The following is a 25,556-nucleotide window of genomic DNA, read 5'->3' as shown; positions in this document are numbered from 1 at the left end:
GTGGTGAGTATTTATTATCTCAAACAGGTGCAGAGTCAACAGCTCTTAACCAGCAAGGAAATAACCCATGGGTGATTTCTCCTGTGGTCATCTTATTAAAATATCAGGCCAGCTTTCAGGACACCCATAAGGATGTCCACTCTTTATTATTCCATGTTAAATGCAAAACTACCACCTAGAATATCCTAAAAATTACAGAATCTCTAAGGATATAAACATTATCAGCATTTGAGCAACGCTAACCAGTTTTTCCTTTGTTATTTCAATGCTCTTTTTTACACCCTTTCATATTTAGTATTTTATTTTCTTTTCCCCCATCATATTAGGCACTTTACTCTCACTAACCTGAATGCCCCAGAAGCAGCTCCTGCCCAGAGCAGGCAGGAACAAGGATGGATGTAGGAGCAAAAGCACAGTGATCTTACAGGCTCCAATGAGAATCACAGCAGGGCAGGAACATCTTTGTATATTTAAACAATCCCAGAGAGGAGTTCAAAACATGCCCCACCAAACCCAGGCTGTTTTCAGTTCTAACATGTGGGTAACATTAAACAAACAAACAAACCCACCAAAAAAAATAAACCCCTCAGTGGTTTGAATGATGGCAAAAAGAGGGCTCACTGGACACCCTTTGAGAAGTACAGAGACGATTTCATTAGCAGAAAAAAGTGTGGAGGGCACAGTTTACACCAACAAGAAAGAAATTAGAAATATTCATCAGGTCTGACTCTGAAGGGCACATCTAACTTGCGTTCAAAGCTCTGCCCCTCTCCTCAAAAAGCTTTATTTTCCATTTGCAACTTTTCAATGTTAATAGCTTTCCCTTAAGGAATATTTCACCCTGATACAACACCACCAGACCAACTAAGATTGGTTTTCTAAGATTGTGTGTCCCTGTATTTCACACATAAACATGTGTTATCACACAACCAGCCAAAATGATCCAGAAAGTGTGAAGTCAGGCCCAGATGACAAATTCCTTTTCAAACCTATAGGAAACTAACCTATGGATATCTAAAGACTTCAGCTTCAATGGTTTGAGACACAGAATCAAAGCTTCCGAGCTGTAGAGGGAAAAGCTTCTTTTCTTTGTGGACTTTGAAAATCTGGCCTTTTGAGGTACAAAACTAGCATGTATTAGAAGCAATCAAAGAACCCTTAGAGTTCAATGAAATATCACATAACTGGCTATTTTATGATTGATTTTTGGTAAGGGTGCTATAAACAGCATCACTTGACCAATACCTTTATTTTTAGAAAGAAACATTAATGGGCAGAATAAGCAACAGAAAAAGCTTCCCAGATATTTAGGAGGCAATACTGTGTGCAGTTATTCTCCTGACCAGTGGCTTCCTAGGTTTTTTCAGTAAATAATACAGTATAAGACTGAGCCATTGGATCAGCTCCCTCCCTTCATGAGAGAGTTGCTTGAACCCTTACTACCACGTACCCATTCCCTAACTCCTACAATAAGCTTATCCCTTTCCTTTAGCAACTATTTTGGCCAAATCGCGTTTAATTTCTTGCTTTTTCACATCACAAGCAGCAAGAAACGCTTCTGGAATCTGACAATTATAATTATTCCACATCAAGGAAACAAGGATCCAAATTAGAAAAAGAAATAACGCGTTCTCACACAAATACTTACAATTGATCTGATGTTGTTTTCTTTTGCCAGTTTCAGAGAGGATTTATAGCAACTTGCTAAGTTTTCTTTATGAATGTCAGTGAGGTGGCCTCTTGCAATCGGCCCAACAGTGTGGATCACATCTGCAGGAAATAAAAGATGAAGAAACATTAGAGATCCTTCTATATCACACAACAATCCAATCTGGTCTTGTACCTAGACACAATTATGTAAGAAAATGTTTATAACCGGAAATCACAAAATAAGCTACATGTGTAATAACTAAAAATGTAATAATTAAACAGTAAAGGTTAAATCTTGAAGTATTTGGGCAAAAATGAGAAAGGTGCACTAAACCCTTGTTACATGTCCACTGCAATGCACACGCAGGAGAGATGAAATGTTTTCACAAATCCTCCAACTCTTTACACCTCTACAACTGTGAATACTATAAACTTTGAAACCGTTGTTCTCACTCCTCAAAGTCCACTCAACTGGGAAACTTCACCACACAAAACCTCAGCTTATCAATGGCAAAACACAGGTTTTTCTCAGTAACCATTTTTAAGAGAAGAAAAGTTGTGACCTACGAATTTGTTAAGTGCTTTCCTCTCACGTCAGACCAGATGGAGATGCCATGCCATAAAACAAAATATTCTGTTTGAAGAAATTTATAATGAACAAAAATAGAAAGCACAGCCCAGGAATATGTGAGGTACGATGCCTTTGGACTCATCAAAATCAGATACTGCAATCAATCAAAGTCTCTAAAGTGCTATAAGAAAAATGAATTTAGAAGCCTGGAGTAAAAAAGCCTTGTAAAGAAATCTACAAACTAAAAGGTATCATGATTTTGCTACCAGGAAGCACATTTACTTTTTAAATATCATTCTTCTATAGTATATGTGAACACAATAAAATGAGTTATGGTGGAATGCACTTTTTTTTCTACGTTTCCTTATCATCCCTACAACAGTGGCACTATTTTTTTGCAACATTACACAAACAGGGACTATGCTTTCAGTTGCAGTTCCACTGTTCCCATTGGTTTGGTTGCGTTCCTATCCATATGGGACAGGTTTCCAAGCAACATCTGCTGTTGGTACACTCCAGAATATTTTAATTTACTCTCAAATCCTACAGAATTCACACCATTATTCTTTGTCCAAGCTCTCTTTGATTATTTCCATCCAAGGTGTAAGAGAAAATGGACAAACTAACATTAAAATACACACTTTTTTAAAATCCAGATGCCATCTGCCAAGTTCTGCTCTCTGCTACTCAGAAGGTGCCTTATATGCTGAGGCATGATGTTTCAAACAATTCCAAAATTTTTCTTTACATTAGCCACAAAGTCTTGATAAATCATCAAATAAAAGCACGTCTGAATCCCAGTGCCCAGAAACACCGAGGAATCGGCTGCAACAGAGACTGAAACCTGCAAGAGCTAAACTTCCCCAACTGCTACAGAAAACCCTCCTCCTGAGAAGTAAATAAAAGGTTGATTTTGATCACAGTAATTTTCTCAGATGGACAGATTGGATAATTTCTGTCAAATGTCACAGCTGCCAGGGCTCCAGCGAACCCTCTCTGCAACTCAACCATCACGGAGGTGCTGAGCCTTTATCCACTGCCGAGCAGGATAATATCAGGGGACTAAGACATCCTGGAATTTCAGAAAAAGAGTTGTGTTTTCACAGGTGTTTCAGTTATTTATCAAAAACTGAGAACTATTAAGAGCTAGAAAAAAAAAGCAAGCTAGTTTAAAATTTGCTTCTGTGTGCAGAGATAAGGTCGTGAGAGTACTTCCATTAGGGAAGACCTTAATTTCAGCTCATGACTACAGCAGTTCCCTTCAGGGTGAAACTTTCCAAGGAATGTTTTTATTTGGAAGTGTTGGCAACTCCAGAGGAAGAAAAAAAAAAACCCTTTTCTTGACTTTCTTTTTTCATTATTTTTGGGAGAGGTAAACTACAATTACTGAGCAAGAGGCATGATTTAATAGTGGACTTGGCAGTGCTGGTTAATGGTTGGACTCAATGACTTTAGAGGTCCTTTCCAAGCTAAATGATTCTATGATCCTACAAGGGAAGGAATATACTCATGAATCTGATCTCAATCAAGTTCATTCTACATTTATAGACACCAAGATCAGAGGTACCATGATGCATTTCCAATTCACAACACCCATCAGCCAACAAGCAAATAAAGGAACGACTATAAAACCAACTTAAAAAGAACATGTAAAGGATGAATAATAAAAGAAAGAGTCATAAACATTTCCCTCTTTCTGCTAAGGTTGAGTTTCTTGCACTTCAAGGTGCAGCTGGTTGAAAGTATAACAGCTTAAATTATTAATTTATTACTTAAAGACAAGAAGGAGTTTTGGGGAACAGCCCAAGTACTAAATTCTTGCTCATGTCTTTCTGTATAAAACTCCCACAGTATGATTTCTAGATACATTTCACTCATTAAATGTTTAACTCCATTCCTTTAGTCTTCCATTATTAAACACAAGTTTCAAGAATTCTCAGCTCAATAAATGCAAAATGTTCTCCTTGTCATCTTTTTTTTCAGAACTTCCCAATTCAGCATTTTCATGTGGCCTCATTAGCAACCCTCTGCCACTGCACCAGACACTTCATGTAAATAGGTAACATTTAATGCCGTTATTGTCTTTTAATTTTTCCAAGTCCATCACAGGTGGCTCTTTAGACAGGACCCTTACCAACCTGATCTAGTGGGAAGCATCTCATGAGAGGGGAATTGGAACTAAAAGACTTTAAGGCTGCTTCCAACACAAAGCATTCCATGATTCTATGAATTGGTTTACAAAATATCACAACTATTGTAATAGTTTACAGCATATTATTAGCAAAAAAAAATGCTTTTCTTAGGCATATTATTATTCTGAAACACATGATAAAGATTTTACTAGCAGAGCAGCATTAATAATATGCCAGTGTCCTTCATGGTCAGCAGACAAACAGGAAAGTAATAATTTCATTGTTGTACTATGTCAATAAAATCAGTGTATACATACATTTTCAAAGCTACACATTATTCTGCTATTCCACAATACCTTAAGGTTTGCAGGCAGGCAAACCCATTTGAGATTATACAGACATAAAGCAAACAAACCAGAAAATAAAACAGCTCTCCCCCCTCCTTCAGCCCAGGCAGTTACTACATCAGGATCAGACTTCACAGGCTGAAGCAGAGCCACTTATCTTTAATATATCGACCAAGACTATGTCAATCTTCAAGCTTGTCTGTCACAATAAAGTTTCCTTTCTGCTCATACATTTTACCTGTACAGACCCAGAGAAATTTGTTCGCTGTGGAGCTGGAGGAGGGAGGGTGTGCTGTAGAGGGGAGTCTACAGGCATTTCTCTACAAGGAAATTTGAGGCAGAACTGCTGCCCTGCTGCTCCAACCACCCATCACAGCAGCCAGGCTCAAATGCAAACTTCCAGACTGCTGGGAATGACAACCATGGATGTGCAGGCTCTAACTGGCACCTTCCACACCACTCTACCACTGTGCAGAACAAGCTTCCACCCTGGAGAGGAGCATGGCCTTTCTGAAGCAAACACCGTGGTAAAGGACCATCACAGGACACAGGCACAGGGTTGAGTTTCACCACAGGAGATAAAAAATTGACTGCAGAGGGCAAAAAAGATGGGAGCACAAGCTGTGGGGATGACGACAGGCTGAAGGTACACTGTGCATGCAGAGGCACAACAGCATGGAACAGAAGTAGTCTCATCACCTAAAGACTTTTAAACCAGGGGAAACGTAGAAAAACTCCAAAAAAATGTAGTTGGCTGGAAAAGTCTGGTAGAGGTCCGTGCTACCAAACAGCTCCTGTTCCTTCTTGTAGCTCCTCCACACTTTTGCTATCTGAGCACTTCTTAATGAGCAGAAACAGGAGCAAGAGATACAAGCATTTCCCAAAAACCAAAACACAGTTTTTTGGTCTCCAAACCCAGGTAAACAGAGCACAACTGGGAACAGTCAGCTCTCAGAGAATGCCACACTCACCAATTGTAGTATTTTAAACTTTTATGTCAAATGAAGCTGCCAGCACTGCTGTGAAGCTGCTGATTTACTGTGGTCAGTCTTCCAGCCAAGCACAGTGATAGGAAACTTCATTAAAAAGAAAGCTGCAATCCATGGGTTCGTAAATCACTTTGTGTACACAGAGCAGAGATGTTTGCTTACATTTTTAATAGTACACTGAGGTGGAGAGCCCCCAAGGAAGGTATATTCTCATCTGGGATTCGGGCCACAGCAATGGATCAAACTGCTTTTAATGCTAATGAAGCCATTTAGTTTTAAAGCAGTGTTTATAAGGAAAGGAGATATTTCAAAAATGAAACTACATCTGCTGTAGAGTACAAACTATGTGTAAAAAGGCCAATGAGGCTTGTTTTCTCTGGTCTTTTTTATTAAAGAAGTCAGTCTATACATCGTAATGTGTTGTTTGTCACACAAGTTTTTATCTGCACTGCTGTGGAGAAGGGGCAGAACAGCACAGCCAAAGATGAAACACAACTTCCAGTTGGAAAAGGAGGAAGAGAAGTGACCGTGCCTCAAAAAAACAACCTGGAAGATTGATGTAAATTACTTTTGATGTAATTTACTCTTCCCTTGTCCTTTGTAAAAGCCACTAGACAGCAAAAATATTAGTGTAATGAGTTTTTCCAAACAACTGGAAAAGTACAAATAAGTTCCTCTCTTTCCTTCCCTTACAGATGTGAGTGTGGCACATTCACATCGTTAATGAACCATGGCCAGAAACAATTACACATTTCTCTCCTTCACCCCATTCACACATTCATGGCCATAATCAGCCCATCTCACTATCTGCATAATAAAGCTGTGCCCTGTCAATCACAGTGGGAACTGTATGAATTTTAAGGAGGAAGGTACGCACTGCATGTGCCACTGAATTAAACAAAAAATAATCCGACAAAAACTTGGAACAGTAAGGGCTCCATTTGTAAATCTTATCAGTTCATTTACACAATAAGCACCACATATTGGTGCTAAAAAGGGACAGCTGAAGTTGAGCTGGTGGGAAATGGAATTACCTCTGGATATTCATACCTACTGGCTCTCCCTTATTCTTCAGGAATGCACACAGCTCAACACTTTGGTATACAAATTGCTCAGCTTGTTCATTTTGTATTTCTAGTTACATGCACTTGCACATAAAATGTGTATTTTCAGTGTGTAACAACTGGTAATTTAAGTTTAGCTTAAATGAATCCCATAGGACCACAGTCTAATTTAACTTATTTACTTATACGTGCCTCCAAAACTAGATTAGAGGAGCTGAATATTATAAATGTAAGATGTCTTATATAGATCACTGAATGCTCTGTGTGACTACGTAGGACACAGTTACTCAGTTCAGAAGCATTTCTTTGCTTTACATATATTGCATTTATCAGCAGTTAAAGAGAGTCTCAGGTTTTTAAGCTTGACACAGTAAGCACAGCTCAATCTGAACTTTGTACCTTTTATAGCTGCCTGCAGTGATTAATTAGCTGTTTTGGGTGAACCAGAAAAAAAAAGTTTCATTAGCTGCAAAAGCTGTGATATCTAGAAGTCATTCGTGTGAAATATTTAAGCCATTTTTCACCTAAATGGCATTGTCTGCCAAGAAAAGGTAAAGAATATGTTTATTGTAAATTATTAACCAGCATTCCTCCTAGCGGGTTAGGTGCATATCCTAACTACAAGACAGCACAGTCAGAAAACAATATTCCCAAAGGGAGAGGCAAAGGATTTGCTGAGCCTGAAAGATCCTTGAGGGAGCCACAGGAGTCTGTGCTCAATAGGCTGCATTTACCAGAGCACGGTCGCTCGGCATCCGTGGGAAGCTGGAAAACACAGGGAGTTTGTTCCCGATGGTTACACCACTGCCTCGACAGCCGGCCAGAGAATTAAGTCACACAAGTCAGAGCCCAAGCCTTTCTGGCACTCGTGCTTGTCATGAAATACAAGGCCTAAGTATGTCTGTGTAATCCCAGAGCGGTTCCCCTCCCATCAATGAACTTACAGCATCGCTCTGCCATCAGGGCCTCACCATTAACCGCTGAAACAAAAGTAGGCTCTGTTCAGGCAGGACAAGCAAGTGGTGCAATTAAGAGACACTACACTAGATTCCAAAGTAATAGGTTTTACAAAGCAATTTAGTGCCACGATGACAGATGTCAAAGCAGCGGCGAGACAGACGGCCCCACCACTTCCATGGAAATAATTGCCAACGTGTAAAGCTAAAAGGCTCCACTTGGGATATTCATGGTGTGATACGAACGAACATGAAATGAGCATGACATGACTTAACATGAAATTGTGACTTGTTACTTCTGGTTTCTTTTTTAATCTGGACTGGAGGAATTTGCAGCAGAAATGCTCAGATGTTATCCTTGTTCCCTTCTGCACAACACTCACACAAATAAAGACCTTAATATACTTAGGAAAACAGAACAGATGAAATTAAGCAGATTTTGTCCACAGCACACCAGAGCAGACCTCACTTTGCTGTAGCAGCAAAGAGGAGTTTGGTCAAGCACTGTCCTCATTGAGTGGCTCGTGAAACACATACTAAGTGACCCCCTTGACTCAAGCAATGCTCTCCAGCTTTCACTGACTATTATTCTTTGCAAGTGGACAAAGCTACAGACAAAAATGTCTTAATCTGTCTTTTGGTTTATGTTTGGTACATGTAGGAAAGTATGAGCCATAAAGATTCTCTATTTCCACTGTATTGAACAGCAGAAGTTACATCTGATAAGTCAAAAGGTTTTTCAGCACTCAAAAATAAACTTGCTTGCCCCAAATTGAGTCTTTATTCTTAAGACATCAAGATACAGTTTTAGTGCTGTTTCACAAAAAACATACATCAAAATACACAGCACGGTGAAGGATATAACAGCAACTACGTAAATTTAAGCTATATTTAACCCCACTTGATTCTGAATTCAAAACAGAAGCTTGCAAATATTATCCATGAAAGTGTGCAACAGAAGTTCTAAAATTGCAAATGGGGTTTAAGTTAACTCCAGTTCTAGTTTTGGAATTGCATAAATTACAGGGGCAGAGAAATCAGAAACAAGCTAATTAACGCTCTCAGCTTCTCAAAGCATGGACCCCCTAGTCACAGTTGGGCTGTTCATAGTGTTCAACCCGGTTCAGTTAAAGCTGATCTAGTTACCTCTGCTGGTACATTGCACAATTAAAGCACAAATATGATCTTTAGGAGGTGAGGAAAACAAAACACACACACACACGCAAATAATCCCATCCACAAAAAACCTCACTCAGCCTCACTACAAAACACAGTACCAGACTATTTTTACCCAGAAAAGACTAACACTCAGAACTTGAACTTTTTCACTTCCCTGTGAGTGCTGAACAGTGCTACAGAGTGCTCTGATAATTTAACAAGCTATAGGGCAAGCTCTTTATTTCCTATTTTAAGGATTTTCCCTGTGCAAATTCTGTTTTGATAACTTTATTAGCATTACTTATTAAACTGATTTTTGTTATTCGGTCAAGATCACTGTAGGGACGCTCAAACAAAGGAAGGCATCCCAGGAGACTCAGTAAACAATCCAACACATCATGTTTGCTGTGGCCATGGGACATGTTGAACACGAGCAGGTCCCCAGATCACTGTGCCAATACTTTAAGGCTTTCTTGCCTGTCATGAAATTACTGAATCGCTCAAATTATTTGTCCTTCACACAGGATTTAAGAATATTGGCATAAAAGTTTATAAAAAGTTTATAAAACATTGATCTTCATTTGAGAGGACTGGTGATTACAGCGGGAAGTTTTCAGAAGACCAAATTAAACAACACCTAATTGCACATTAGCAGCGGGTGAAAAGAAGGGAAAGTGCCAGCACTGGTTTTATCTGCCCAGTGAAAGGATACAAATTTTTTAATCAGATCACTTCAGGTAAAAAGGTTTTTAAAAATCAGACTGGAAGAACTGTTTCTTTAATAGGTAGTTTTACTGGTTTCTTCAAGAGGCAATAAAGTATGACTTAAAGTTTCAAGGAAAAATGTATTATATTCATAGCTTCACTGGTGCATCTATTCCTAGAGGGCAGCACATTACAAAAAGTTATCACATTCATTTTTTTCATTTGCTATTTCTATATGTTTTCTTGAGGATAAACAAACTTCTTTCACCTCAAAAATCGGAGCACATCTTTTTCATTTGACACTTCTCTAATCTACATATCTCTCACAGCAGAAAACAGATGCTTTGCTAAGGATTTTGCATGTCTTCTTTAGGAAAGAAAGAAGAAGGTGATAAAATTACAGGTTCTCCATGTATCTTCTAAAGAAACCAGTAGCAGCTAAATCAGCCTGATTAACTTTCAAGTTTGAACACTTAAAACCAAGCTAAAGTTCAGTATTTCCCTTGACACAAACCACACTGCTCTTGCAATACAGATAGCAGAGCCTTGTGCAGCCTCTTGGCACCATTTATCACCTCTCAAAGCCAAGTGGATGCAGAAGGAGGAGAAAGTGAGAAATGACAAGACTGAAACAAATAATTTTTTTTTTAAACATACATTCCCAGTTTAAAAAGACAGAGGTGAAGAGATGCGAACTGTGTTACAGGGCTGCAATCTATACAGGGGATACTGTACTTTCCTCATAGCAATAAACACAGTGTTTACACTCCCAGCTGGAGAACTCCTTTCCAGCCTAGGAGTGGTCCCACTGACATCAGTGAGACCACTGATTAAAGGTAACAAGGATCCAAACACCAGCAAAGGAAAGGAGAGCACACCTTCCCCAGAATGAAGGAATGCACAGTTAGCATTTTATCTGAAAAATCGCACTCTTCCTACCTTTTTACTTTCACAAGAAAAACATACAGAGTTTCTCTGATTTACTTGATCTTAAGTATTTCTCTTCTGTAATTTTCACAAATCTTTATGTACTGTCATTTCCTTCAGAGATGCTTTCCCTGCTACACCTATGAGTCCATTACAAAACAACAAAAAGAGGAAAAAATTCAATTTACTATCGCCACCTCTCCCCCAAACTCAGTCGAACACAGCCAATGGAAAGACGGATATATGATGCAGCAACCAAAAGTAGGCTCAACTCATTTTTAAAAGCTGACTAGATTTCAAGTTGGCAGTGCCACTTTAATTGCTTCATAGAAGTGTGATAAGCGAAATAACCGGACAGCTCTTTGAACCGTAGCATGAGACTTCATGCCTAGAAGAGGAATCTCACTTTCTATCATCAATTGTATTTTAATTTTAGGTGGTTGAAACCACAGCAAAGCACCCTCCTGATATCAACATATTCCAGACATCAACTTGTGGGAATGCAGAGCATGCCGAGCATCCGTGATAAATTCCTTTGGCCGTTTCCTCCTCGCCTCGTCCCCAGAGATGCTCTCCAGTTTGAAAGATAGTTTAGTTTCATCAGCTGGCAATGAGACAAATATTAGCACTTGGAATCCACTGCTCTGCAATCCATCCTAAAAGCAAAGCCAGCAGATGATGGGGGCAGGGCATGATCCTAAAGGGAGGAGGGAAATAAAGACATGTATCTGCACAGACTGTGCTATAGATACAGAATAGAGGAGAAAATAACAGATTTAGAGAAGAACTTCAGTGCTTCAACCTTGCTACCTGCACACTTTGTTAATAAACAGCTATTGCTTCTCCAAATGCTTCAAACAAAATGAGCAAAGAGGCTAATTTGAAATTGTATATATAATGTATATATACAATATAAATTAGCTGTATATATACAATATAAATTAGCTCAGCCAGCTAATTAATATATATAATTAATAATTTCATTATTAATAATAATCAATAATATATATAATATAAAATATAAATTAGCCTGGCCAGTTCAGCCAGGTTACTGTGGTATAGAAGCTTCCCTCAGCTCACCAACACCACAGGTGAGCACCACTGAGGTGGAAAGGAGCTAAAAGTCTCCAGCAAACGTGCTCAGAATGGCTGGCAGACACAAAAGCTAAGTAAGAAACATGAAATGCATCCAACCAGGATATTTAGAGAAAATTGTGGTATGATATTTTGCACAATATGTAATGCTCCTGTGGTTCCAAGTGAAAAACAAGCTTTGACAAACATCTTGAGAGTGTTTTGCATCACTGAAAGTTGTAAACAGTTGAATTTGTAGCAGGAGCAAACGTTACAAAATAAGAAATGGGGAAACTATTCTTTTTTTCCAAGATGAAAAAAACGTATTGCAAAGTGAACTGTTAACAACTTGTCGAGGCTTATTGCACTGCTAATGTTCTCCGTGTCAATGTCACCGGGAAGAGCCCTTGGAGAAACACTGGTGTCACCTCTTGTTCAGCTCAATTGAGAAAAATGTACTTAAACAACCTTCTGGAAAGTCATGTAATGAGCTAAAAGAGCTGCTGAAGGACAGTCTTGAGCTCTGACTTTCTGTAAAAGAAACACAGATGTAAATAAAGTCAACTTACGCTCTCAGTCACATCATAGCATCTCACCAACCTGTCCCAAGCTTTTCACAATAATCCAAGTGGTGAATTTCCAACTCAAGTTGCTCAAACAGGATATCGGTATTTAGGAACTGGGAACCAGAAAGAGTGGGGCTAGAAAAGGCAGCAATGACTTGTAAATGCAGCAATGTCTTTGAAAAAACCTAATGTAGAGATGGCAAAGCTCACGAGGGTGCCCAGTGTCAGAACAAGATGTCATTTCCAAGCACAAGACTGTCCCTTGCTGAGGGGAACTGCTCAGTTTCTGAGAAACCATACCGAGAAAAATATTTGTAAATTTTATTGCACTAGCTATTGAAGCAAAATGGTTATTTTGCCACCCGCAGTGCCCACAAGCCCAATGCATCATTTCTCCAGGGAAGGAGGAAATGTCTGCAAAATCACATTATCCACTTGAACGCCAGCTTGAGGATGAGGTGGAATTTTTAGAAGTCCACATATAAGTTGTACTTCACAGTACTGTCTCCCCTTAACGTGGGTTGTTGGAAAGACAGACTGGTATTTTCAGAATGAAAGCAATTGCTTAAAGAATAATGTCAGCTCTTATTGTTCACAAAGAGCCAGAATTGGAGCACGTGAAGCAGCAAACCACTTGGCTGACCTTGCCAGCTGAGCAACACAAAACACTCAAGCGAGCAAAAAACATGTTGGGATAGACAGCAGGAAAGAAAACCAAACACAGACATGTGCTTTCACAGGTCCTTGTGAAACCACTGCACATTTTTATTTCAAAGGCAGGTAAAATGCTTGACACCAACCATGGCAAAAATCCCAACCTTATACACGTGTTTTCATCGTGGATTCTTTGTCTGCAGGAAACATGTTGGAAAATGTAAATCCAATTGCTTCACTAGTGTCATTTCCATAGTCAAGTGTTAAAACCCACCCTTGGAAGATCACTTTGCAGTACTGTTGGTGCCTTGAGGAGTCTGTAGATAGTACCAGTGCTGCAGCAGCAGATGGAAAAGGCCAAGGATGAGGAATCTGGGGCAAGGATCTCACTATGCTTGTGAAGTTTTAGGAAAAGGCAAAGCTTTAGTGCAAGCACAAAGGCATTTTTAAGGAAACTCAAGAGGAAACTTTTTTATCCCATGTTTGTGCTGACAGTGTTCATGGGTTTTTATTTAAATATTTGGTTCAGCAGAAACTTCATCTTTCAGAGAAGCTACAATTTTTCTGCAAATTTGCAGTAAAATTCATGAAAAATTACTAATCCAGAACCTCATAACCTTTAGTCAAAATACTGTGCTTTCCTCCATAGTTATCCTTAGTTGCTTTCAAGATTTTCTACACTAATACCCTTTGGTTTACAGGAAAAAAACAAAGGTCAAAAAAAAAAAGGGGGGGGGAAGAAAAAAAAGAAAATACACTCCACAAAACCAATCCCCCTTTCCAAATTCCCACAGAATGAAATTCTAATATATCCAAACACCCCTTTTCTCCTGCTTCTCAACCAATAAAAGTTTTGTTGGGAACTTCACCTCATTAGAGTCCCCATCATTTAACAAACGTTCAGCAATAACAAAGAACCCTGGCATAAAGCTTTTGATGGATGTTTCTCAGCCAACACATTACAGTCAGGATTTATGGGAACGATTTAGAAAAGTAAAAAAAAAAAATAAAAAAAAATAGGACTGACTATCATTTAGCAGAGAAATTACGAATGCAAATTCAGAGGAAGACAGTATCCTCTTCTTCATGGAGACAAATTTTAAACCAGTTTCTGGAAAGGGTGACCATATAATAAACTTTTAATTTCAATAGTAACATTAGGTAAGGAAGGAAAATTACAATAGGCCAGGTATCATGTCAGCCTTGATATACTACTACACTTCTTTATGAGCACATTACAATTCAGAGAGCTAATAATAAAAAGTGATGCTGAGATGATGAATTGATGCTATGCAATTAGACCTATTAGAATTCACAAGAGTCGACAGGCAATAATCAAACCACTTTCATGCTGCCCATTGCAATTATCTTTGCACTTAAGAATCAACAAAGCACATAATGACTTGCTCTCGATTAAGGAATTCATGAGAAATGGAATTTTAATTAGTGTGTAGAAAATTTGGGTCATTTATTACTTTACAGGACAACAGATTGTAAAAACTAGTTGAGTAGCTGTAGGTGTTCAACGGGGGTTCAGGTCCAAGAAGAAATACACACTGACTCTTCCAAAAAGAAGATTCCAATCACATCCCTTGAAATGAGATCGCCAAAGTAAGTGCACATTTGCTTCTGCTAAAATCTGGAGGGGAAAAAAAAACAACCAACCAAACAAACAAAAAAACCCCACAAACAAAACTGTTGGAGCTTGAGACTAAAATGGAAACCATTGCTGATGTTTTCAATTACCAGCTGATGAACAAGAGTTGGGTAGAATTACATTTATCTGTGGTATGAACCATGGATACCAGGTCTAATTCTACATTCTCATCACAACATGAGTGGGACAAGACAATGAAAATGCACCATCAGTTAAAATAAACAGTCTGAATAGTAACTTGAATGCTGATATAAGTTTTCTTTTACCAGCCCTTGAATAGGAAGATTACTTAGTTTCAAACAAAATTATTCTTATCGTTTGCTGATGTTAGTACAAAACAATTTACTAATAATTTGAACAAAAGCACCAGTTAAATTCTGGAAGTGGAGCTTCTTGATAGTATGAAATAGAGGTTGATGGGGAAGTTGGACAATTATGCTGAACTCAAATGTTACGAAATGCACATTTTTAAAAAATGCAAACAAAAATCCACACTTTGAGTGTGAATGCTGGTGATATATGTGCTCATGGAAATGAATGGTAAATCAGTAGGATATTAAGTAACATATCAATTTGCTAAAAACACAGTATTTCTTTCCTGCACGTGGGTCGGCCCAATCCCAGCACAAGGCTGAGCAGAGAATGGATTGAGAGCAGCCCTGAGCAGAAGGAATTGGGGATGCTGTTGGATAAGCAATTCAACACAAGCTAGCAATGTGCACTCACAGCCCAGGAAGTCAACCCTGTCCTGGAGTACATCCAAGGGGGGCTACAAGAAGGTATGGAGTGATAGGACAAGGGGGAATGGCTTCAAACTGAGAGGATAGGTTTAGATTAGAGATTAGAAAGAAAGTTGTCACTGTGATGGTGGTGAAGCACTGGAACAGGTTGCCCACAGAATCTGTGGATGTCCCATCTTGGAAGTTCAAGGCCAGGTTGGATGGGGCTCTGAGCAACCTGGTCTAGTGGGAGGTGTCCCTGCCCACAGCAGGGGGGTTGCAAGTAAGTGGTCTTTAAGGTCCCTTCCAATCCAAGCCATTCCTTAATTCTACTCAGTCTTTTAAAAAAAATACTACTAGAGGTCCATAATAGTTTAAAAAAACAAAAACAAAAACAGTTAATACTGGGTCATTTGGATTATTCACAATGAAATAATTAAAAGTTTAGATTCATGTGTAACTATTATCTGCAAAAATGTGCCCCCAGCTTTGATCCCTACGAATTTTCTATTTTGCTATGGATAAGCAACTGGATACTTAGTGCTCAAAATCTGCCAGAATGACATTCTTTTTCCATTGTCAGGGAACTATTTCAGCATTTCTGGTTCTTGGTTCTGTGGGGGAGCCCTGTCTTTATAATGTCCCCATTAAAAAAAAACATTCACAACAACCTGAGTGGCTTCTTGTAAGCGATAATACTTCAAAAGAGGGAAGAAAATAACTCACACAGGGATTCATTCTCGAATTCCCGTACGTGCTCTGCGTAGTGAGGGCTCTGGGAAGCAGCAGGGAAAGCAGCAGGCATTGCTGCCCCAGGGCCATCCCACCCACAAAGGGAACATTTTCACACTGCTGCAGAGCCACCATCTTCACCCCCCATGCTGCGTTTTCAGGGAAAGGGATCTTGTAAGATAGGTCTGTCTCCAGAATGCTGGAGTTGCCCCTGGGGAGCGGGGAGAGCTCCTCACAGGTTAAAGTAGCTCATCATGCTGCTGTCGCTTCAGATCAGTCAAGGACCGGTGATGGGCTGGCTCAGACATGAGGATACAGGAAGTTGGCACGGAACCCTCCCTGCCTCACTTCCCACCTTCTGGTCTTGTGTCAGGCCCAGGGTGTTTAAATCAGTGCATCTCAGCCAGGACATCAACCACGACACCCAGAACTGTCCTTTTCTCCTGCCCAGCACTCATTCCTGCAGACGGAAGAGAAGGACCTTGGGGAAGAGACATAACCTGTTTACTTCACTGCAGTTGTGAAACACGAGTGATTTCTGTGAAAATAATACCTACCCTGGCCTAGGTAGGTATTTGCAAGCAAAGATGCTTTTGGAAAGGATTTGAGAGCAGTGAATCCCTCTTGGAGGCCCAGGGTGAATAGTTTAGACATACCAGAAATTTTTGATCAGAAAAGCAAGTAGGAGTATCGTTGCTTCAAAAACATAACGCAATTATTTCAAAGTATGCTTACAAGGTAAAGAACACTGTTACTCCAGAAAGGGCTCCTAGATTAACATCAAAATCTCTTAAATAAGTCATAAAACACACTGTGCTGCTGAGGATTGTTACAAGTGAACCTGAACTAAGTGATTCTCTGTGCTGCAGAATTTACAAGATCATAGCTCAGTACCTCATTAAAATTAGGGTTCTGTTAATTAAAGGCTTCTTTCAAGTGATAGATGGCTACTGTGGATATAAGCTGTGCATACTGTTGAAACTTCATATTAGGAATAGATAAACCACATAAAGCATATAGCACTGAGTGGAAATAAAACTGGGGTCTGCTCCTACGGAAGCAAAGATTTCTTATACTGCAATACAGAAAGAAAAAGGCAAGTAGAAGGTTCTGTAAAATTCAGGAAAGTCTTGGGTTAGCACCCAACCTTGTTTGAAAGTCTCTGAACTAATAGTACCCTTTTCACAGGTTTCTAGTCTCGCCAAAAAGCCACAGAAAGGTTTCACAAAGAGACAGAGCCTTAGGAACAAACTCTTTTGCATCCTTGCCCAAATTCTTTAATCTGAAACTTTAGGAACCACGTGTTTCATTAAAAGGCACGACAATACAGAAAAACAATGGACAGAAGTGTGCTTCATATAGTTATGAATATAGAGAGCAATTTATTTTATCCTGAAAGTGTCTCACCTAAAACCTCCTTGATTTCTAGGAAAACCTAACACTCTTTTTAATGTTGAAGAGGACTTCTGACAGAGGAGGGTTCAGAGAATGAACCCAGCACCCCTTAAAAAGAGCACAGAAGGTCTTAGGATTTTTAGAGATTCAGAGATAACACAGGAAGTCCATAAACTGCAAGAAAGTCAATGAGGCACCTCTAAGGTCATGTAGAGGGAATCTGTATGATGAGAAAACAGGCAGCGCATTTTAAAAGCTTATTTTTTTAACCAATAAATTATAAAATTGCCAAACATATCTTCACATTAAAGAGGCGCGTTTTTTTTTTTCCCATTTTGGTAACTCCTCCACAAACAGACTGCTTGAGAAGAGTGTTCTGTGCTATTTGGATATTCAAGTCTAGTTTTTATCCAGCTGACCCTTCCAAACACTGTATTTGATTCTTTAATGGTTTTGTGGTTTCAGAGAATTCAAATTCCTTCCTTATTTCCATGACTAAAAGGTAAGTTCAAAACGCAAAGATTTGGATTACTTAGAAATTAGGTGTGTGTAGAGTTCAGGACGTGTTGCAGCAAAACATAGAGAAATTATGGAGGCCTAAACACATCTTTTTTTTCCTTCTCATATCAGAAAAAGAACGAGCCATTACCATATTCATAGTCACTAATAGCTCTGAACCAAGGGAAACTTTATACACAGTCCACAAATACTGTGAGCTGGATGTCTGCATAGATTTTCCAGAGTTAAGTACAACTGATGAGACAAAACCCTGGGTCTCAGTCCCAGTTTTGACCCAGTAAATGCAAAAGGTGCTGCAGACCTACAGTCAGCATAGGCTCAATTTTAAGCAAAGCATTACCTTTTTTTTCTGAAGCTTATCTTTAGAATTTACTAGTTTTTCACCCCTAAGAGTGCCAGCAACCAGTCCGTGGAGCAACTAACACAGCCATCACAATAATCAGCACAGCAAAAATGCAGCAAACAGCCTGATGAAGCAGTATTATGTGAATTTCTGCCTAATGGAGGGAGCTGGACTCCCCAGATGGGACTTAGAAGTTTCTGTACCTTCACCTGGTTATCATCATGATGAGAAGCTGTTCCTCCCCTGCTTTCCCCCAAAGGAAAGCATCCTGGCTCTGGGGAGCTAATTCCCTGACATAGCTCAGGGCTGTGCAGCAAAGACAGTCTCAGCAATTAGGCACAGCTATATGAGCCTTTTCAAAGGGCTGATGCTTTCAGGAAAGTAAAGAGGCAATTGGGCCTTATTGACCAGAAACCAAGACAGTAAAACTCTGGAGAGTTGGTACTGATTGGTTTTTTATTTTTGTGTTTTATTGCAAGGAAACTGGAAGAATGAAATGCAGCCAGACATGTCCTGACCACACAACAAATTCATTTAAACAGAAATTTTCTACCTTGTGTTTATCTCTCTCCTGTATAATGGCACCTCTCCCTTTTTTATTCTGCCCCTACCCTTCTTCACTAATATGCTTATGTATGATAATGATTTCCTGAAACACAGAATTATATCAAGTCATATTGTAATAAAAATAAATGGAGCAGAAGATAAATAAATCAATATCGAGTAGCAATTTTTACAACTTTCCCAGAAATAAAACAATTAGCACATTAGCAGTGAAAGCAATAATAAAATTAGCCAATTAGGATATTTAAGTGATTACCATACTGAATCAAAAGATTAGCTGAAATAAATATGGATAAGCTCTACTGAGATGGAGGAGAGTCTGCACTGTCCTCTTCTGTGTCAAATGGAGTGTTTATGCAACACAGTGGATTTATTGCTGTACAGGCAACCTGATCTGATCTTTTACTCTCACTGCTCTAGTGTCTGAAGAAGAAACCTTAAAAGCAAATGAGATTATAGTTCTGCCCATGATAATTGTTGTTGTAATACTATTTGCAGCATCCTTTGACACCAAAATTTACTACAGAGTTGCAATCAGTTCTTTAGGAATGCTACCAATCCTAAAAAAAAAAAATAATAAAATAAAATCTAAAAGGTTTACATATTAATAGCACTCCAATGCTCCTCTCCCAGATGGCAACACAGCTGACTGCCATTCCCTCCTGTAACACAGCACTGTTTATCCTCTGAATGTCCCCAATATAAAACCATTTTAATCTTTTGTGGCTGTTGTAAAATTTGATCTACTAAGGGACAACATAATTAAGTGTCAACTTTTGGATATACGGCACAAAAAGTAGATGGAATAATCCAACCTGTACGTCACCAACAACTCAGTTTACAGCTCAGCCATAATGGGATTGCAGATTATTCACTGAAAGGTGCATTTTACACCTCACAGCTCTGGATTAAGGTGTAGTTCTGTTGCACTTGATGCATTTTCAGCAGGTTTTCTTGCTGCTCCCGTTTGCCTTCCATTAGCCTACTCAGAGCTCTATGTCTGTGCTGTGCAGCCAACTGGAATGAAACAGCACTTTGATTACAAGTGTCTGATGATCTGTTGGCTCTTGTAGAAGTTATGGAGCCGTTACGAAACCTAATATATGATGTGTAGGGAGATCAGCAGAGGAATGGGATTTTGATTCAGTATCTTAAGGAAGATGAATGAAGGGGAGTGAGCAATTAAAGCAGTTGTTCCTGTCTGGAGCATGAACACCTGTACAAATCTGGACATCTGCACTGTGCCTCTCTGCAAACATGCACACGGAGTGTGCCTAAGGAGTGCCATCAACAAGCCGTTATTTACCATCTATTTGTTATCCCTACAATAAAGAGTGGGAATGAATCACATACTGTGTTAGAAAATATTCCAGAGTATCTACTACATGTCTATTACTGGATGGTTATAAATGTATGCAACTATAATAAGGCTACATTAAAGTGAGAGAAGGAGGGGAGTGGGAGATTAAGGAGAAGTAGAAAAATTTAAATAGAACATAAGTACAGAATAACACATTTGTTGAAGCAAGCTATTACATACTTTAGACAAATTATTCCAAAACAACAGCATGCTGTAAAAGTATATGGTCATCAGAATAGTACCTGACACCACAGAATGATTTGGGTTGGAAGGGACCTTAAAGATCATCTTGTTCCAACACCCCTGCCACAGGCAAGGACAACTTCCACTAGACCAAGTTGCTCCAAGCCCCACCCACCCTGGCCTTGGACACTTCCAGGGATGGGGCAGCCACAGCTCCTCTGGGCAACTTGTGCCAGTGCCTCATCATCCTCACAGTGAAGAATTTCTTCCTAATATCTGATTTAAACCTGCCCTCTGTCAGTATGAAGCCATTCCCCCTTATCCCATCACTCCATGCCCTTGTAAGCAGTCTCTGTCTCTCTTGTAGCCCATTAGGCATTGGAAGGTGCTATAACATCTCCCTGGAACCTTTCCTTCTCCAGGCTGAACATCCCCAACTCTCCCAGCCTGTCTCCATAGCAGAGGAAGGCTTCCCCCACTAGGGCTCTACCACAATCACCTGGTGCCCTGTGAGAGGGACCACACGGTCACAGTGACACTTTTCTTCCCTTTAAACCTCAAAGATGAACCTCTGCACCTGAGGGCAGTGATGCCGCAGGACTGAATCCATCAGGTTGTGCCATGTAAATAAGTTACAGGAAGGAGAGAAGGGTTTGCTTCATTGGCATATAACCTCCACCTCCAGCAGTTAACCTAATGTGTTTGCATTATTATCCACAATATGCATCTGTCCAAAGATGCTGTAGCGTGTTATTTAAACACAGACCATTATGAATATTTTTATAGCCCTGCTATTCCCCCCCCCCAGCACATACTATTTCCATTTTAGCTCAGTAGTTTTCTCAAGGAAGGCTTCTTGACGTAGGTCCACGTGGGAACACCAAGTGATAAGACTTTAAATCAAGCTCCTTGTTAGTGGAAGTACACAGCACTATTACCCAGGAACTTGATATTCCTTCTAAAGAGCAGGAGGTCAATTCTTTGTGCTGAGTTAATACCTCTACAGAGTAATTCCCTGGTTAGAGTGGCAAGAGAAAAATCACCTCACTGTGTCTCAGCCCAGGCCACTGGGACTCAGAGTGACCCTTTGGCAGCTGCCCCACGTGCAGATCTGGGCCCAGTGTTCCATCACGTTTCACCAGCTCTTTACACACATTAGCCCAAAAAGCTGTTGCAGAGAAAATAAAGCTGACTATGCCAGAGCAAAAAGCAGGGCAGTGTACCAAGGAACCAGGTAAGATACTGTTTTCTTTGATGCTTTGAATCCAGCAGGGTTATGCATCTTAGAACATTGTTTCTTTGCATAGATCTGGTATTCAAACGATAAAGCCAATGAGTTTAAACAGTATCTGTATACCAAAACAACAAAAGGGAAAAATATTTTACTTTCTTCTTTTACTTAAGTGTAAGAAAAAAACCAAAATTAGACACAGAGTAACACGGAAACCAGTCAGTTCCACAGATTTCATCCCCGTATTGAAATAGATGCTCAACTGTAAATACACCTGTACATCCAGCAGAACACACAACCGTGTCTTTTTTATTTCAGTTCTACCAGAATCAATCAGATGCAATTACGAGAATTTGACAGTGACATTGTTCAGAATTGAATTGGATTTTAAACTTACTATTGAATTTCATTTTGTCATCAGTTTCACACAATTTTAAAAATAAAATAAACCGTATCCCACACCGTTTTGGAGAGAAGCATTGCTGTACCAGATTTTGAGCAGAATTTGAGCAGAATTTGAGCAAAATAAAGGTAAGTCCTTCAAATCCATCCAGTAATTTTATACCCACCTTTGGACCACTGTGTTTTTGAATAGGTAATAAGCCTTACATCAAAAAAGCATTACACTAAACATAAATCAGAGAAGCTTGACATGATTAACAACACCGGGACAGTCACCCCAACAGAAGGTAAATTATCATTAAATCCAGTGATGAAGGATAGTTTTCCTCTTCTCGGGCACTAGCTAGCAAAAGAACATTCCCACCACTTACCATTTTCAACTGAATTACCATTCATTTTCAACTGAATAAACCAAAATCAAGGCATTATCCATAATCTGATTTATTAGACCAGATGATATTTATAAAAATCCTTTTTTAAAAACTTCAAAACAATGTTGTAGATATTATCATTATGAATAATTACATTGCAAATTAATGAGAATAAGCCCTATACAGTTGGAACAATGAGATTTAATAATAAAATATTTGGAACACATGGAAAGGAATGCCAGTCTAGACATGATGACATGGTTAGAGGGTTGACAGATGCTTAATTACAGGGTTCAGACACCAGGGTCTGACCGTGTAACACATGAAAGGTTGCCAGTATGGTGAACACATAAAGTCTTTGAAAATACCATCTTATAAAATGTTGATATGCTGCAAATAAAAGGAATTTCTTTCCCTTATTTTTAAGAACCCTGAACTTCAGTGCTTGCAAAAGGACTGAGGCATTTTGCTGAATCACAGAACCAATGTCCAGTGACAGAATATGTTTTGCCCGGGTCCCAGCTGGGATCACTTGAAGCACTGGAGTCTCTGCTCAATTCTGTACCAATTACTCCTTGGCTTTCTGGCAGAATTGGCTTTGAGGGCTCTCTGCACAAGCTCACGTGTTGTGAACATGTGCCACTTGGAAACCAAGCCGGATTTCTCCCTCTCCATCTTCAGTTGAGTCTTCGCAAAAAAATCTGGTATTAAGGAAAAGCTAAACATCTGTTGACCTTCAGTAGAAAAATATATTTATGCAATCATGTCTCTGAAGATGTCATTTTTATCCCCACCATCTGACCATCCCTTTGAAAGAACTTGACTAGTATTTTGGGAAAAGAAATAGTTCCTACTAACAAAAATAAGTCAAACAGGATGGGGTTTCAGAGCAAGACTAGTAGTTACTGACTCGTTTTGTATTATATTAAAGTGAACCCCTGTGCACCAGCAGCTCCAATCTCAGCAGAACTGTTTAGAAACCCCTCCATGCCTCATCCAGCCACATCCATCGACTCCAGAACTTCCAAAGCTGTCACCAGAGAATACCCTGCCGGCTGTCAGGAGCAGACTTTGTATTTTGATTTCAAAACTCAAAGCACTGAATTAAAAGGCAAATTTTGAGGACCAGCTGTCTTGGTGCAAATGCAGAGCGTGTTGTTCTGTCCACGCTGGAGGAAGTTTTGTGGACATTTCCAGCACAGATGGATTGAAGCTAAGATAATTTATTTTGTGAATAAGTGGAACCAAAAAAAATGAGTATAGCAAGCCCCTGACAGCACTTCCATGAGTCAGATGCAAGGCCCAGAATTACAGATTATTTGTGTCCTGCACTATATTTCTGCTCAGCACAGAGCACTGCTCCATGCCAGAATTATTGGGAAGAGTTACACAACAGATGTTAAGATCCCCAAAACCCTGTCAGTGGAGCTAGAGGGATGATCATGATCTTTGACTATAATGCTGTTTTACTCAGAAAGATCTCAATGTGAAGAGAAGAGGCATTGCTGTATTTAGGAGCCCTGCATTTAAATCCCGAGCCTATTCTCTTACAAACTCCACACCATGTGACAGCAGACAGGTAAACATCACATTATGAACAACCTAGACCCAGAATTAGGATTCAACAGTCAAAGAAACTGCATCTAACCAAATTTATACCCAGTGTAAATTGCTGTGTTATCATATTCTTCAATTATTTGAATTTTAGTTTTTATTTTTAAATGGAATACTGAAGTCTCGCATGGTGCTGTTGCCTGCAAATATGTCTGTTACTGGCAGATTTCATGAAATTCATATACATTATCAGCAAAAACTATAATTTGCAGGCATAAAGTCAATACACTAGATAAATAAAATCTTTTCAACAGAAGAGAATGTGAATGACAATTACAATGCTTAAGGCAAACTGTGGTTAATGTTTTTGAATACCTAAGGCATGTTTATTCTCCTCTCCTTTTTCTCAGCAGCCAATATCTTCATAGCAAGTTGGTTTGGGGTTTTTTGGGGAGTGGTTTTGTTTTTCGAGAGCCAATCTTCTATATTTTGAATAAGGGATTTTATTTTTGTTTCAAGCACAAGGATCCATGCATTCATGACCTCTTCTGTTACACTGCCAAATGCAAAGCAGAGAATTGAAATACTAAGTTCAATAGCTACATATCTTACAACAGACACTTCATTTGCCCTTATAGTATGTTAAAATATGTTAATCTGATAACACAGAAACAAAAAACAGTTATTGTGTCACACAAATTTCTAATTTTGTACAAAATAACTGCTTTTTAATGAAAACCCTTAAGTATCCCGCATATGTCCAAGTACAATAAGACACGATAGGTTTTACAAGTGTGTCTTGCACAGAATGGCAGTAATTATTCCTCAATACAAACTGCATTCAGAGTTAAAATAGGGGTGCAAAAAAAGAAAAAAAAAAAACCAGCAAAACAGAATAGGGATCATTGCAGAACACAATCCACACCAAAATTATCAACATACAATTTCCAAAAGGAACTTTCCACTCTGTCAGACTCTAGAGTAATTCCTCATAATGAGGAATTGCAATTTCTGTGGTGATGAAGGATTATGGTCTCAGTGCAGAATCAGACACTGAGGTGCAGAGCCAGGAGAGCCAGAGAGAAGTCCATCATTTAAAAAACCAAAAATCACCAAGGTAACAAACTGGCTGCCCCTGTCTCCCTGCAGATTATGTTTTGAGGAGCTCCGACAATTCCTTGCCAAATGACACCTGATGAAAGCTGGGTAGTGCAAAGCAAAATATGAGGCTGGAAGGGTCCAGGGCAATTCAGAGGGGCGTTCACGCAGTTGAAGAAATGAGGGAGCAGCAAGCAACGCTCTGCAAACCTACTCCACGCCACCATGTTATTCCTTTAATTTGTTCTACCTGTCTGCTCAGATTACCTAATGTCAATCTTAAAATGTAATTACACTGCTGGCCAAGCCATTGGATAAATTACTTTTGATGGAATTAGGAAAGTTGTGCTGTAATTGGCTGTTCCTCGGTGATCAATGTGGGACTTTGCCTGATAACCACACTGAGCTGGAAAGGCGATTTCGGGCCTACTGGGCTTTCCGTGCCAAGAAGAGGAGACTTCTACAGCTCCTGGGAGCTAGAAGCAAAACTCCTTCCTCGTACCATTAACTAAGCTGCTTACAACATTTCCTAGAAAATAGACCTAGTACTGCCTACAAACACTGGGGATCTTTGCCAAAGGTCTCAGTGGGGGGAAAAAAAGTGATAAAAGAGTAAAGCTTGGTTCAATTTGAGA

The 25,556-nt window shown here is 39.4% G+C and overlaps 1 protein-coding gene across 3 annotated transcripts in view; it reads right to left on the bottom strand.

Annotated features, from left to right (window-relative positions):
• The window catches only part of MACROD2 (mono-ADP ribosylhydrolase 2), an 840,112-nt gene that overhangs the window by 355,065 nt on the left and 459,491 nt on the right, over positions 1-25,556 (bottom strand). For all 3 annotated transcript variants that reach the window (XM_051792687.1, XM_051792686.1, XM_051792688.1), the window contains exon 6: positions 1,649-1,770. In XM_051792687.1, the coding sequence (XP_051648647.1) occupies positions 1,649-1,770 (122 nt within the window). The remainder of the gene's footprint in view (positions 1-1,648; positions 1,771-25,556) is intronic.

This window comes from Manacus candei, unplaced genomic scaffold (assembly GCF_025592945.1).
Source record: "Manacus candei isolate 608988 ecotype Guabito, Panama unplaced genomic scaffold, ASM2559294v1 h1tg000035l, whole genome shotgun sequence".
Classification (NCBI taxonomy): domain Eukaryota; kingdom Metazoa; phylum Chordata; class Aves; order Passeriformes; family Pipridae; genus Manacus; species Manacus candei.
This window is presented reverse-complemented; position numbering and strand designations above follow the sequence as displayed.